General features: G+C 38.5%; 1 protein-coding gene across 1 annotated transcript in view; it reads right to left on the bottom strand.

Moving 5' to 3' along the window:
• The window catches only part of NR5A2 (nuclear receptor subfamily 5 group A member 2), an 85,660-nt gene that overhangs the window by 57,980 nt on the left and 11,913 nt on the right, over positions 1 to 15,767 (bottom strand). The window contains exons 3-5 of the mRNA XM_058808651.1: positions 15,241 to 15,359; positions 13,886 to 14,027; positions 10,521 to 11,167 (exon numbers count right to left, since the gene is read on the bottom strand). Coding sequence (XP_058664634.1) covers positions 10,521 to 11,167; positions 13,886 to 14,027; positions 15,241 to 15,359 — 908 coding nt within the window. The remainder of the gene's footprint in view (positions 1 to 10,520; positions 11,168 to 13,885; positions 14,028 to 15,240; positions 15,360 to 15,767) is intronic.

Genomic DNA, 15,767 nt, shown 5'->3' with positions numbered 1-15,767 from the left:
CCTACTGGGAACACTCTCCCTGCAAGTTCATTCCTAGTCAGGAGACAGCATTGTCCTTGACCACACTTGCCAAATGAGAACCTATCTTGGAAATGATAGTTCCAAGCCATGGACAATGTAAAGGAATTGCCATGTGTTTATTTCTAGTTAAAGTTGTTACTATTGTTGCTGTTGTTAAAATTTTTATTGTTTATTCACTGTTCTATAAGCAAGAACCGTTATTTTCCAAGTCCTGCCGTCAGAAAGGCAGTGGTACTTACAGCAATTTTGGGTTTCTCAAAGACTTGAAAATCTTAGCATATCTAGCAATATGGCAAATATTCCAAATAGTGTTAGGACAACGCACATATTGGCCTCAGATGCAGAAAATTGCCTATTCTTGTTTTTCATGAGTATGATATGTACTAACCCAAACAATACTCAGTAGAATTTGTTTGTAAGCAGCTGGCTTTCTATGTCCTGCTCTTCTCTCCATGTGTAGATTAAAGGTACCTCAGTGACTGTGGAGTTGTCAAAAAAGAAACTGAAACTATTTTATGCTATAGTGACCTGGTTGCGAGCTACACACATCAATTTTGGCTTCCACTTGCTCACTGGATTATTTACACCACCACCTAATTTAGTCTCACGTCTCCTAGCAGCCAGTCTAATACAACCCTGCCATTCCCACAATTCTGAGGATTGTGGGACAGGGTTGTTATTGCCCTAAAAGCACTGCACAGACAAACAGGAGCAGAAACAGAAACTTTGGGCAATGATTATTCTTTCTACATGTTTTAGCTGTTACATGAAGTTAATACTTAAATAACTTTGTAGTTTTATTGTGATTTTTACTGAGCTCTAGAAATATCAATATGATGACTGCTGGCCCTTATGATCCACATACCATGAAACTTTTTCTCAAATATTTCCACCTTTTCCAGAAATGGTGCACAAAGATTTTGAGGGCTTGTTGCTGAAACCACTGACTGATTGAGAAAAAAGTCAGTGGAACCCCAAAGCCACAAATGATTGCAGCCTATGTAGTGGGCATGGCACTAGCACAATTCCCAAGAAAAGGAAAGGAAAAGAAGATAAAGTAGATAATAAATAAGGAATTTAGAAGTAATGTGGCAAATGAAACTTAAATGCTTGGCATAAGCAGCTTTACAGAAGAAAACAGAAAACTGGCAAATGCTATGATGAAAATGGAAATACAGTATTCAAGATTTTAACTTGCACTTCTTACTTGGACAAAATTTTTATTGGTTACAGTAAAGCTTTTTCTGATATGCAATATAAGACTGGGTCCATAAGCACAGCCTGACTTAGACTGAAAAATTCTAAATACAAGGCTGATTTGTTCAGCTCTCTATTTAGGAGAGCAAGCAGTTATAGGTACAAATTTATTTCCTTGCACAGTGAATTCTGGCCATAGCATGGAGATGAGGAAGGTTCCTATCTTGTTAGTCTTTTCTGCTCATACCTTGAAGAGGGATGAAGCAGATGTGACCAGACAGCCCTGTCTCTGCCTCCCCTAAAATGCTGGATCATCCCTAAGACTAATCAGTTGCACAAGAGATGCAGAAAGCTGATTCTTGAGTGGTGAGGGATTATGACTCAGCACCACCAGTGTGCTCATTACTCAGGACAAACTGGGAGACTGCAGTAAGCATTCCCCAATAAATACCAAAAGGTATCCAGATGAAACAAAGGGATGGTGTTGACTGTAACACCAAAATAAAGAAACAATTCTTCCTCACATTCAGTGTCACTTAGTCAGGGTGATGTTTCCTGTACTCAGCAAACATGCCAGTAAAAGAATTTCCTTGGCATTGAGACAACATGGAAATGTCCTTTTAAAATCAGTTAATGCCAATAGAACTCATGAGCTAGCTGGAACCATTTCCTATGCTATGGAAAGAACACTCAAATAAGGTTAACCAAGACATTTCACCCTCCCAGCCTCCCCCCTCCCCATCTATTTCTGGATGTCTTCTTTTGTTCACCCTTTGCTAATTATAGTGGCCTTGCTTAGGTGATATTTATAGTCTTAAAAGAGTTGCCTGACTTTTAGAACACTTTATTCATGTATATTTCCTGTGTTTATTGTTGCCTTAACTAATTTTTTAAAATTAATTTTACTTGATCCAAGATTTTATTTAGCAACAAAAATCAAAGTAACTTTTCTTTCAACAAATGCAAGAGCTGTATTTAGATGGAAAAAGCATTTTTCTATTTCTGAATTTCCGAACACAGATTTTAGTTTCTTTCCCTCTCCGAGTGATAAGTATGACAGAAAACTCTGGAATCAGACAAAATGAAACTTCTTTTTTCACTGCAGTATGGTTACTTGGTATCTTATTTTACTAATTTGTCCTTTTTTGTCAGTAATGAGTAATTTTGTCAGTAATGGTTGCTTTAATGAGTGGGGTGTTTCTGAGACACAGTGTTAAATATTTTTTTTCCAGACTACTCTGATGTTTTCCTAACCACCTATAACTGAAATTCCACAGGTTGCAGAAGTGGAAAAAAGACGCTGAGAACATCTACAGAAAATTACATCTTCACTTTTCCACCTGCACCATATTTCATCACTTTCTTAGTTTTTCTTCATTCCTTCTTAAATCTGCCCTTTTGTTCCTTGTGCGGTTGCACTGTAGTGTGCCTGTAGTGATGCCAGTAGCAACAACTTTCAGTCCCTATTTCAAAATGGCAAATAAAGAACATTTTAGGGAAAAATCTGATGCATGCCTTTCAACTTCCTTGACAGTAGTTGGAAATGTTAGAGCAAGACTGGCTGGTGTTTCACCTTTCAGCAGCAAGGCTTTCCCCGTCCCTGGAAGCGGCCGCAGTCAGGCGCGCACAGCTCAGGTAAGGGAGAGCACCTGGCGGCTCCGGGCCGCCGCCGTGTGCGGTTCTCGCCTCACACAGGGGCCCCTGACTGGGCTGGCCAAGGGCACGGTGCCCGCCGCAGCCGCTCCAGGGGGGACGCAGGGAAGTGAGCGGCTCCTTCTCTGGGGGAGCCGCTGGAGCCCCTCAGCCTCTCGAGGCTGGAGCCCGGGGCTGGGTACGGACCCCGCCACACGCCCTGCCCGGCCCTGCCCGCGCTGCAGCGGCGCTGGGGAGCAGAGCTGCGGGCGGCACCTCGGGCTGCCAGCCCCGACCCCTTCACTCGGTCCTGAGGCAGCCTCAGAGGAGCAGAGCCGTGGCTCGAGTTAGCCGCTTTTTTCAGTTTTTCTCCCGTGTTATTTGCTGATGCCTGCGCTGGGCACAGCCCTTCCCTCACCTGCCAGCCCCAACACCCCCTCACGGCCCCACCTGGGCCCCACCCACGGCGGCATTCAAGCTCCAGCCAGGGCCCTGAGCTCCCTCACTGCCGGTATGTGTTCGTGTCTGGTCCCTTCCAGTCCTGCCATGTCCTTTTGGCTCCCAAGGCTCTCTGTGAGGGAGGGAGGGAGGGAGGGAGGTGGGGTGGGATGGGATGGGATGGGATGGTCCTGTGGGAAGATGGCGGCTCTGCCCCTCAGTGAGGCTGAGGCCATGGTGCTGCTGTGCCCAGCGGTTTCTGTGGCACATGGAGAGAAAACGTTTCAAATCCATTTTGTAATGGGCTAAGATGGCGTGTTGTGATTTAGGTGGCATTAGCTCTGAATAAAACTGTGCTGGAATGGAAAATACTTTTAAGTCCTTTAGTACGTTCCTGTGTTCATACAGCTGTATAAGGTGTCCAACCTGCTCTGAGTGATCCTGTGATCTGCAGCACAGTTCGAAAGCTCTTGGCTTTAGGCCTTCTCTCCAATAATGAGTCTGATGGCTGAGTGCTGTGGAAAACATATTTGTGGTGCTACTAGAGGCAGCACCAACAACATTTATGGTGAGGAACTACACAGTTTCCCGCTCTCCTAGGTACGTTTTGTTCAGATGTTGTGCTTCTACAAGGCTTTCATATGGCTATGTAGAAGAGCATCCATTGATATGATGCAGCTTCAGCAGGGCTTAGTAGAAAGTCTGTAAGTGACTTCAGTATGGCTGGGATGTCATCCTTATTGCAAGTGATCCTAAAGGCTACAGGTTGACAGAAGAACATACTTAAATCTGACCAGCTTTGATAAATTTATAGAGGCAAACTTCCACTGTAACTGGGAGCCATCTCATAGATTAGAAATATGATAGAGATATTGTATACAAGTGCTGGTTCTGATACAGATACCATGCAAAAATTCTGGATCAGAATGGAACAAGTTCTCTTCCTGCTTTAAGATCTACAGCCTGGTTATATAAAATAGCATAATTTGCAGATGAAAAAACAGCTCTTTTTGGGATTTGTTTTTTGGGCAAATCTTGCAAAAACTGGAGATCTTTACAAGTGAAGCTCTGTCATTCTGACAATAAAAATGTGACCGTACTAGGTGAAATGAGGCAATGTATCTGACTTTTCCAAGAGATTGGAATTGTTTAATTTTCAATGTGTAAAGCTCTCCATCTTTTGGCAAAATTATCAGGCCTTCACAGCAGAAAGTAACAGCTAAAAATTGCCTGAAAATACAACAGTCTGTCAACATGGCTGAGCATTCCCTGTTCAGTTTCTTAGTACAGGAGTTATTGTTGGAGTTAACTCTAACATCCCTTTGGACTACTCAGCATGCAAGATCTAAAGAGCACTGGTTTTTCATCTCGCCCTACAGCAATGTGATATACATTTGCTAACACACCCCAGTAATCTTTCTGTGTCACTGCTGGCAATTGTCAAACTTTAATTGGAAGCTTAAAATTTGAAGGAAAACAATTAAACTGTAATATTAAACTTCTGTTTTGTGTAACCAATACCTCAAACTCAGATGAACTCAGTGTCTGCTTCAGGATTTGTAGCAGGAGTGGCTGTAGCTATGTAATTCGTGGTGTCCATATGTTAGGCTGTTACATCTCTACTTAGGGGCTGGCAGCTTTTTGAATGGTTTCTCGCTCAAATTTTCTCTGTAAGTAACAAAATTTAGTTACTGCACCACGGCTGTTCACAGTAACTTTGCTGGTGAAGTGCTGGGGGCAGGTGCACTCAGGTGCAGAAGTGGCAGTGCTTCCAAAAACACCTACATGGAACGTGTTTCTTACTCACAGCATGATGCCTAACTGGCTAATAGATAGAAAATTACTGAATCCAGAGAGACTAAACTCAGTCTCCTGCTATCAGGGGTGATGGCATCTGACATCAGAGTGAAACTAAAGTATCAGCTCTGACATGGAAGGGCATAAGAGAATGTCATCTTTTTCTTTATGCCTAAAAAATGTGCCAGCACTGAACAACCTGTTTAGAAAGGCTACAAAATCACATGCCCTCATGCTGAAATACAATGTTTAATTTGCCTTTTTCCAGAGAAGAGCCAGATCATCATGAAGTTTATGCTAACAGTGTGTTCCTCTATATTTTTTAGTGTTCGAGGAATATTTTTCTTAGATCCAGACACACTGAAGCCAGAGTACAAATCAGTTACACAGGCCGACATATTAACGAGTCTGATTACTGGAATCAAGTGTATTCCTGCACCTCAGTTTCTAGCAGCTTCCGTAACTGAAGGAACACTGCAGAAATTTTATTTCATCAGCTATGTGAGTTGCATTTCCTGTCCTGATAAACACACACTACAAAGTCCAAAAGCACTTCAAGTTATCAAATTGCCCTTGATTACTTAAGTCTTAATAATGTATCAACCTTTCATCATCCTGAAAATTTTTAAGGTATTTCAGTGCTGATCTTTTTCTCAAAAAAACAAAACCCCAACAGAACCCAAAACTATTTTTTGCTATTCTGTGGTAATTCCATGTAATTGTTGGATTTCCATTGTATAATTCCTTACTTTCTATGCATTCCTTGGTACTCAACTACATATGGACTGAAATTTGAAATTAAAGCTGGTATATAAGAATTACATTATTACATCTATGTAAATTGATTTCACAGAAGAAACTAAGAGCCTCCAGGAGTTCTGTTAATCCTATTCACATTAAGTTTGCACTTACATAAATAAATTGAAACTCTGATAATATAGTTTCACTTCTGGGGAATATGTAAGACAAAGCTAGGCCTTTGTTAGTTTATGAGCTGCCAAAATATCTGTGGTGCCATGTACAGTGCAAGTTCTATACACAGGGTCCTTTGGAGATATGTGATAAACCACTGTTTGTTTGAAGGCTACAGCTAATGTAAGCATGAGCAAATTTATACTTACAGCAAGAAATCTGGCTTGGGACTGACACAGTCTGCCATCAGTGAATGGTCTAGATTTGCAGACTCAGTGAATAATTGTAGGATGAGCTTCTTTACCATGAAGTGCACTGGTTCTTCCTGCAATCATTCACTACAAGGTTTGCTCACATGGTACTTTGACCTATGACATCCTCACTAAAACAGCCAAATAAGGAAAGGTAGTTTTTTGTGAGTCACCATTCTTTTAGTGCCTTTTGTAGCTATTAACACTCAGTTGATTTTTTCTGATCTTCAGCCAGAAGAAAGTATCCTGAGGACTGTTTTTCAATGCAGGTCCTGTTTTTCTCCTGCTCCAGGCAGAGACTGCTTTCTTTTATGGGTTCAGTAATAGTTAGCTCTGGAAGCAGTCTTGGAATTTTCCCTGATGTGGGCTGATGAGGAAAGACCAGTCCAGAGAAGCTGCCTGCATCATTCCTTGGGGCCAGGCAGCCTTTGGACTCTAGAAACTCTTGCAATATTTTGTTTTTAGCTTTGTACAAAGACCTTTCACCTGACTAAGACAGCTGGCGACAAATCTAGCATCCCCAGGGCATTCATGAGTTTTCTTAGCTGAGGATTAGATGGATATATCTTACTTTTATATTTACTGAGCTTTCAAAAACTCCAGAATAGCAAACAAAGGCCTTCTTTACTATTACTATTAATTACTATTACTATTACTACCACTATTATTACTATAACTATTATCCCGAGTCTTTTGGGATGTAACCTCTGTATTATTTTGTCTGTGTATAAAGAACCAAACAGAAATATACCTCCTTATGGATAAAAAGAGTAATATGTAACATTAACCCCCAGAATTTATGTCTTAATTATTCCTTACAAAGTATTCTGACTTCACATGACATGTAAGGATGTTTGAGATTTTAGCAGGTGTTAAATTCAAATTTACTGGATTGCAATTGGCTGATTTGAATGATTATTAATCCTGACTAGTTGGCTTCTTTAATTTTTCCATTAGTTTCTGATATCCTACATGAAGATGAGAGGTTCTGCTCCTCAGCAAGTGTGAAAATTACCCCTAAATTGCATACTCAAATCCATACACAGGTGATATTCCAATGAAGTACATGCTGTGGGTAGTTCTACACAGTCCATATTTTTCCCTTTTACATCCTCAAATTGTAACATATTCCAAAAGAGGCAATGAAAATTTGTAGATCAACAAGTGAGAAGATTATGATGAGCTTAAACTGGTCAAAGCTTCAGAAAAAAAAGTTTTAAAATAGATTTTTTTTTCATTTGAGATTTCTTTAAAAAAACCCAAATCTGCAGTAAAAGGGAAGAAAGAAGGGAACGTTAAAAGCTGCAGCTCAGTGGTGGGTTTTTGTTATTATCTCTAGGGTAATTGTGGCCTAAAGCACTGACGGACTGGGACAGCATTTTTTTATCATATCCTCCCCCTGAATTCTGCCAACCACAAATCTCTACATTTAGCAGAAAGGAAAATGATTGCTCCTTTATATTAATAGAAGAGATGAGGGTGTAAGACAAAATTTATAATGGAAAGATACAGTAAATAATTGTAGACATGCTTCTAGTAACTAACAGCTAGTTGTGCGAGGCATCACTCACCATGACAAAGCCAAGATGAATTGCACACAAGCCACATTTACAATTTTGTACTGTTTAATTATTTGAGTAATTTAAATTTTTAATCCCAGAAATCTGCTGATGCACCTGTCTTATATGAAAGACGTCTCAATACTCCATTGTTTAGACAGGTAGGAATAAGAGTAAAATATAGTTCTGAGCAAATATCTACTTCTCAGCTGTAAATAGATAGGGAACAAAGTTAGCTGTTCTGAAAATATAATTGCATTTTTACCACAATTGTCTCCCCATCCTTCTGCATTTAAAATATGTGACTTTTTTTTTACCCACAGGTCATGTCCTGTGGAAAAATCTGAAATAGCTGCTTTTGCTACCTTGATCTGAAGAACCTGAAATTGTAGATGGATAGAAGATAACTGCATTCAAGAAAGGTTTGTAAATCTTTTATTTAATATTGTTCTTGTCCTCTCAACTCAAAAGAGAGATTTTGTTACTCAGTGCTGTTAAAAAAGTAGGGTCTGATCTAAACATGCTTTTGAAACTGAAAAGCTTAAAGTTCTTAGCATTGTGTATAGTCTGGTCCCTAAATTTTGGATGTGGATGGATTTCTTAATGAATTGTTATTGTTCTGGAATGCTGTGCAATTTTGTTGATCTTGTCCAGCTGAAAAAAATAATCAGGATATGCCAGAAGGTATGAGACTGTCTGACTTCGAAGCTTCCAAATTACAAAGGGTACCAACGCTAAGGTGAAAGCAATGCCTTCTACAAAGGTGTGAAAATCAGTTCATAAGCCAAAGGCTCTGTATAGCAAATTTTTATAATATGTGTATTTTCAGAACCTTGTGTTTACATGGTAATGTATAATACATCCAGAACCAGGAGAAGTTGGTCAGCATTTTCATAAACAAATTTCTGCATCTTTTGTGTCTATGCTAGTAAACATAGGTTGGTTGAAGAACATAATCCAGGCTGAAGTTGGAGGTGAAGGTCATATTTAAAACTGTTCCCAGTATAGCATGTTGAATGCTTGTAAAATTTGTCACTTTAATCATAAATGAAATTTTAGGGCAGATTGTAACTTAAAAGTTTGTACACTGAAAGGCATATAGAAGACAGTCACTTTTAACTCTAGGGTACCTTACTCTAGGCTAAAATACTCCCCAGTGTATGGACAGAAAGATCTGGTCTCAGATATTTGCCACATAGTCTACTGGAAATATAACATGTTCTTAATTTCAACTTTTAAATTATTTAAAATGAGTAAGCATGGCTTATAGCTGACTACAAAATTGTATACAACTGAGATAGCAAACATGTGAGAGCCTTTTACTGTCTTTAATGCATTTTGGTTTTCCTCTCTAAGTAAACTTCCTCTCTTCTTTCTCTTTGAATAGACTGAGCTTTCAGTGATTCCTGCAATCATTCTCACAAAAAAAAATGGCAAGAGCTGGAGTTGCATATGCAGCATATACAGCTTGCTTTTCTTGTAATCTGGTTTTGTGTCATGTGTCCATGTCCTTATGGTCATGACAGACATGCTAGTGTGGCAAGCTCTCTGAGTTCAGCCTTTCAATGGATCTCCCTTTTATGCTCTTAACTCAAGTAGATTCAATTCACAGTGAAATCCTACAGTAATTGTTACATTTGGAAGCTGAGTTATTTTCTCTCAGTTTGAAAGTAGTCAGAAATCACAGGCAGTCACAAAACTTTACAGATACCAGTAGCAAATGTGGCAAAAATATCTCTCTGTAGCAGACAGACACAGTAACTAGTAATGTAACACGGAATCTCAGATGTGAGTTTAGTTCACCATCTTGAGGGTGTTTTTGAGACTGAAGATTATTCTTTCCAGAGCTGATTTTTGTATCGAAACAGTGGTTAAAACTGTAGTTCATACCTATTGTCTGATCTCAAATTTCTGGCTTAAAATTTCTGACTTGAATTTTCAGACCACAAAGCTGCTTTAACAATAAACCTGAAAAATGTAAATGGGGGAATTTCTGTCCACCAGAAAGCTGTGCAGAAGGATTTCCTGGGTGCTCCAGCAAAAATAAGAGCATTGTAGCAGCCTAGACTAAAGGAATCCCCCATGTATCAGTGGTGATGAGAATCAAAAGGAGTCCTTGAGGTATCTGCTTCCTCATTGCTTTCTGTTCCGTGTGTATCCTGCTTAGGTTTCAGCCTGCGCAGTTAATAAGATACGCGGGAATGCATAAAATAATATCCCATTGAGAAACTGAATAGTCCCAATATGGACTTATATAAAGTAAATGGAGGTGGACAGAAATGGCATTCCCCCATATGTTAAATAAGGTAATGAAATAATTACCTTATGGTAATAAGGTAAAAAATGGAACAGGTGTGCTTACAACCCTGAGTTCAAGCCAGACAGTGAGTGATGCTGACAGGGAGGGAGTAGGATTATGTGAGGCCCTGTGGATGTTAACAATAGTTGTGATAAATATTGAAGTACAGAAAAGCTGAACTGAGTATTGAATCTCTTAGCTACAGCTAATTACAGGCTCAGGTGGAAGTCAGCAACAAGTTTCCCTTCTAATAGCCTGCCTACTTCAAGCCAAATAAATAAAGAATAAGATACTTGGGGGGGGGGGGGGGGGGGGGGGAGAAAACAAAACTCATGCTTTCCTGCTTGAAGTACAAGATTGTAAGAAATAGTATTTTTTTCTTGACTGATAATATAATGTAAAATTATTACCTACCTTAAGTTCTCTAAAGAAGATGCTACTCCTCGCCCACTCAACAATGGAGAAGAGGGTTTGGTCAGCCATTTTGCACATAAGCCCAAATGTGTTGAGCTTCTCATGTTTGCTTCTGTTGGCTTGCTCTTGCTGCAGATATGCCATGATTTTAGCTTGGACTTGTGGCTCATCAGGCTCACATTTCAGGAGTTCCAATATCAGATGTGGGATACTGGCTGGTGAGCTTGTTTGATAACTATCCATGTATGAGTAGCCCATTATTGACTCTGGTGAGCTGGTGTAAGGGTCAGGGTACTCGGACTTGATAGCACGGCTTGGAAAGTGGCCATAGGTTTGGTAGCCTTGCAAACTGCCGTGGGGCGGCATTGTCATGCTGATGGGAGAGGTCACAAAGGGACTCCTGTCATAGTCTGTAGGAGGCAAGGCAGTATGGTTCAGAGGTAGGCCTTTAGAAGCTGAATGGATATTCTGGATTGCAGAGGATATTGTCAGGTCAGTTGGCATTGCTTGGATCACCTGAGTCATGGCTTCCAGTTTCAGTCCATTGGCTCGGATAAGAGCTTTCTTCTGCTGCTTCAATGCCCTGTCTCTCTTGTACATTGGTCCAAACTTGTTTCGACCGCCACGCATTCGGTCAGCTCGCACAGCTGTCAGGGGAAAGGAGGAAGTAAATCATTACTAACACTTGGAATTGACATTTGTAATCAAACAGATATTAGGAAGGAGCAGAAATGTAAAAATTTAACTCTTTTTTTTTTCCAAATTCAGAGTTGCACTTTTGTTCCTAAGGAAAAGGATTTATTTTGACTTAACAAATGTCACTTTTTTCTAGTGATTTAAATGTCACATGCATATATTACTAACAAAGAAGGACTTCTCTGTACATTGATTAGGACACAGGGACAAACACAATGGATGGCTACAGGAATTTCACACCTGCTATGGGATCATGTGGAAATCTCAATGTACATTTGGGTTTATATCAAGCTACTATGTCATTAAGAAACAAGGGCTGAAGTCCAGAATTTGCCTGAGACGTATCCAGCAGACCACATTGTCTCATTATAATCATTCCATTACTGCCTTCCACCGCAGCAAAACATCTGAAATGTAAATTGTGAAATGTTCAGTAGTCACAAAGAGGAATACATTTCTCTTGGCAAAAGGGAAGCACTTCCTTTTGATGATTCTGTCCAGGCTGGTGTAAAACTTTGAGATTTCTAGTTAGCTGAGCTCTATGGAAATGTTTAGCTGCAGTTGGAATGTGCAGAGAGAAAGCTGTCAGCTTGCTGCCTTCTACGTGAAGATAGAAGTGAAACAGAAACTATTGACACTGTTCTGGCTTATAATATCTCTGGAATTAGAAATAATTAAAACAAATCCTACTTAACAGCTGCCTTGGGAGTCATACTGGTGGTCTCTGTCACCGCAGTCTCTGTCACCATGGGATATATGTGATGGACTAGTGAGGAGCTTTCACCAAGCCCACCTTGCCCAACGGCAATTAGATTGAAAGAGGAACCTTTGACAGCCTGGTGACATGTTGAGACTGCTGAGATTGCTGGAGGTTAAGTTCTTGAGCTTTTATCTTAGGGATTAGTAGGACATTAAAAATTTATTATGAATGCTAGATACGCATAATACTGTACCTTATCACGTAAGGACTTTAACGCTTAATGATTTTTTTGGTCCATGGTAATTTATGAACTCGACTTTTAAGGCTTTTTATATCACTATCAGGGAAATACACATATAAATGTCACAAGTATTTACAATTAAGAGAACACATGTTCTTCCAATTTTCTAAACAGCGGAAAAGAAGTTGTATGGATGTGTAGATAAGAAAGCTAAAGTACATTTTCTGCAGTACCTTTAAAACTACAGGTGTTTTGTTTGAATTTGTAGGAAAAATTAGCTGCCAATACTACTTCTGAATGCTGACTGTTAACAAAATGCATTAAATGAATTTTATCCCTAGTAAATGTAATTAATTTTAAATCTGTATACACAGTATCCCCACAGGTACTCTGCAATTAAAAGCTGTGAGCCAAATAGGATTAGGAAGTGCTTTTGTATACATCCCACTTAAATTTAAGGTGAACTTTGTGTAATGACAGAAGACAAAGTTTAGTCTTGTGTCATTGTCAGCAAGTGAGAGGAGTTGAAAGTAGGCGTAGACAAATGTATTTTATCCTTCTTCTTAATGCCAACAATGACAAAAGGATTCCACATGTCCTGTAATTGTACTGTTTGAATTTGGAAGCACATGCAATGATTCAGGATGTTTAGTGCAGTGTGTCAGTGCTAGCTCAGTCTTGTGGGCAAATACAACACCATTGAATCAATCAAACTGCAGGAGGCTGATTTTTCTGTTTATCTTCAGTTGTATCAACAGCTTCCCTTTGCCAGAGCCTGGTGACTGCCTCTTGTCCTTTCAGGTTCCCTTCATGGCTTACAGTCTTCCTCCTTGGCCTGATTTTTTTCTGGCTAAGCGTCTAGGGTGAATGTCACTTCATACAGTTGTAACAGTAAGGAATTTAAGAAATTGTCCTTGGTCAAGGAAAAATGCCATCTACTGTGAAATCTGAATTTTAATATTTTATATATCAAAGTTAGAATGAACCATGCATGATGCACAACTTCACGTTGATGATATTTTTGCATTCGGTTATCTGAAAGGGTATTGTACACTTTTCATTGTTCTCTGTAGATGACAAAGTGAAATGAAGTAAAAAAGTATACTTCAGAATGCCTTATCCTCTTTCAATCACAACAGCCTCGCAGGTGCAGCATCACAAAAATATAGGACACAACTTTAGAGATTATTTGGCTCCTTAATCTCAAAGGCAAGTCAGTCTGAGAAAAACCCTTATTTTATCTGTTTCTTTGTGTTCTGCCTTTGGTTTTTTTACATATGAAGAACATATGTAAAAAAACCAAAACAACCCAACCCTAGATAAAATGCAAATAAAATCAGATCACTCTCCGTAGCAAATGAATAATTTTATTTCTAATCTGGACAGTTGTTTTATATTTAATCTAAATTAAGTCTTTTTTAAAAGCTGCAAAATTATTCAATCTACATCCATGAATTCACAAACTTGAAAAGCCTGAAATATCAAAATATGTACTTATATGAAAAAATGGATTATGGTTTTGACTGCTTTCTTAATGGTAGTAAGCTCCCATTTACTTATTAGATTTTTTTTATAAAGCAACAATTTCACTGACCATACAAAGTAACCTTTTGTTAACATTTCAAAGCCATAACTATATAACTTTTTAATATAAAATACAATGCATTAACATCTTATCCTATAATTTTATAGTATAGTTGAAGATATCAACAAGACTATAGCTCTTACCTTCCAATTTCATTCCAACACTTAGACATTTTTGAAATCGACAGTAAGGACATCGTTTTCGCTGTGTTTTGTCAATCTGGCAATTCTGATTTTCTATACATGTGTACCTTTTGTTATTCTGGACTGTTCGCTTAAAGAATCCCTGTATGATAGACACAAAAATTAGTCTGTTTTGCTTGAACGTGTGTTTCATTCAGCATTTCATGGAATTCATTGTAAGATAATTTTCAGAAGCCATTCAAGCACTTACAAAGTTACATAGTTTATTTTAAATTAGCCAGCTGAGCCCAGGAGATAGCCACCAGATTGCAAAGGAGGTTTTCTTGTGTTAGTGCTATGTTTTATAGACTTAATGTCAAAGCTTGGTGAGACCTTAAGGAGGCTGTAGCCTTCCATGCCTCTAACACCAGTGGCAGAAATAGTGACACTGACTGCTTCCTTTCGCATTCTTAAATCATTGCAGAATTATTAAAGTCTTCATTTTCAAGTAGTTTTACATGAAATAAGTAGTTACAAAGATAAGAGTAGTACAGAGTACCTCTGGCTATTTTACATCCCAGTGGGGCATGCTGGAGGGATAGTACGTGCTTGTCATTCACTTCTCATTGATTGTTTTTTTAGTGAAAATATAGTGGGCTTAGTTAATTTTTCCATGCAACCGAGTGTTTTAAATTGCATTGTTCTGGCAAAGGAACTTCACTTACATTGCGCTGCTTAAGTAACTGTAAATACCCTTTAAAAATTTTTACATGAAAAATCTGACATAAATTCACAATTATTTAAACCTTATAGCACAATAGACCAACACAGGTATATTCATCTTTCTATGTGTTAATTGGTTACTTGACTTTGTGTGTCAAAGTGACAGAGTTTGCATGAAAAAAGTGCATGGTCATTATAATCACAGAGATCGACATTGCAATAGTGAAGAATGAAAATAAAAATCTTAAGAAAGCTCCATTAGATTTTGCAAAGCTGATCTGCATGAAGGATAATCTTCCTACTTTATCTTCCAGAAAAAGAAATATAAATCAACTAAAACCAGTATTTAGCAGAGTTAGCAATGAAAGTTGTTTTAGAACTACATCACGACAGCAAAATACTAAAAAACAGTGACAAAAGTACAATGCAAAACAGTCCCAGTTATTTGCATTTGTGCAGAGGTCTCTCTCAAAGAGACTTCTGCATCCTAAAGCTTTTTGGTGGTTAATTATTTAACGTGAATATATTAAGAAACATATAAAAAAAACCCCAAAATATTATACATCCGCTTTATATATTATCCTTTTTTTCCTGCTTGTTCTTTGAAACAGTTTTGCTATACTTGTGTTTTTATGGACTGATTAGTACAGAACCTTGCAGCTTTCACAGGTGAGAAGTCCATAATGGTACCCAGAGACTTTGTCTCCACAGACTGGACACAGCTCTTCAAGGTCTTCATCATAAGAGTAATTCACCATTTTAAACTGAGACACTGGGGGAAAGGAGAAATAGCATATTCAATTAGAATTTACATTACTAACTCAAATATTCTACAACTTTCTTATCTAGAGACAAAGCTTACTTAAACAAGCACACCACTGAAAAGAGGAAGAAAAAAGTTTTATTGAAAAAAAACAAATTGCATGGAGACATTCAACTTCCCATCATCTGCAAATCTGCATGGTACTTAGCAAGTGTAGTAAAATGCATCAGCTTCTAAGTTTTATGTTCTAAGTATTTATACTTATAGAGTGCCTTTAGTGCCTAGTCCTTATTTTATGGAATCACAAACTGAAAGAATTCATTTAAATCCGAAAATGATCAGGTGTAAGCTTTAAAAAAGCAGAACGAAAAGATTGTCACTTGTATATTGAAAGTAATTATTTTCCGTTAAAGTTTT

Source organism: Ammospiza caudacuta, chromosome 7 (assembly GCF_027887145.1).
Source record: "Ammospiza caudacuta isolate bAmmCau1 chromosome 7, bAmmCau1.pri, whole genome shotgun sequence".
Classification (NCBI taxonomy): Eukaryota; Metazoa; Chordata; class Aves; order Passeriformes; family Passerellidae; genus Ammospiza; species Ammospiza caudacuta.
Note: the sequence above shows the minus strand (reverse complement) of the source record. Positions and strands in the feature narration are given on the sequence as shown.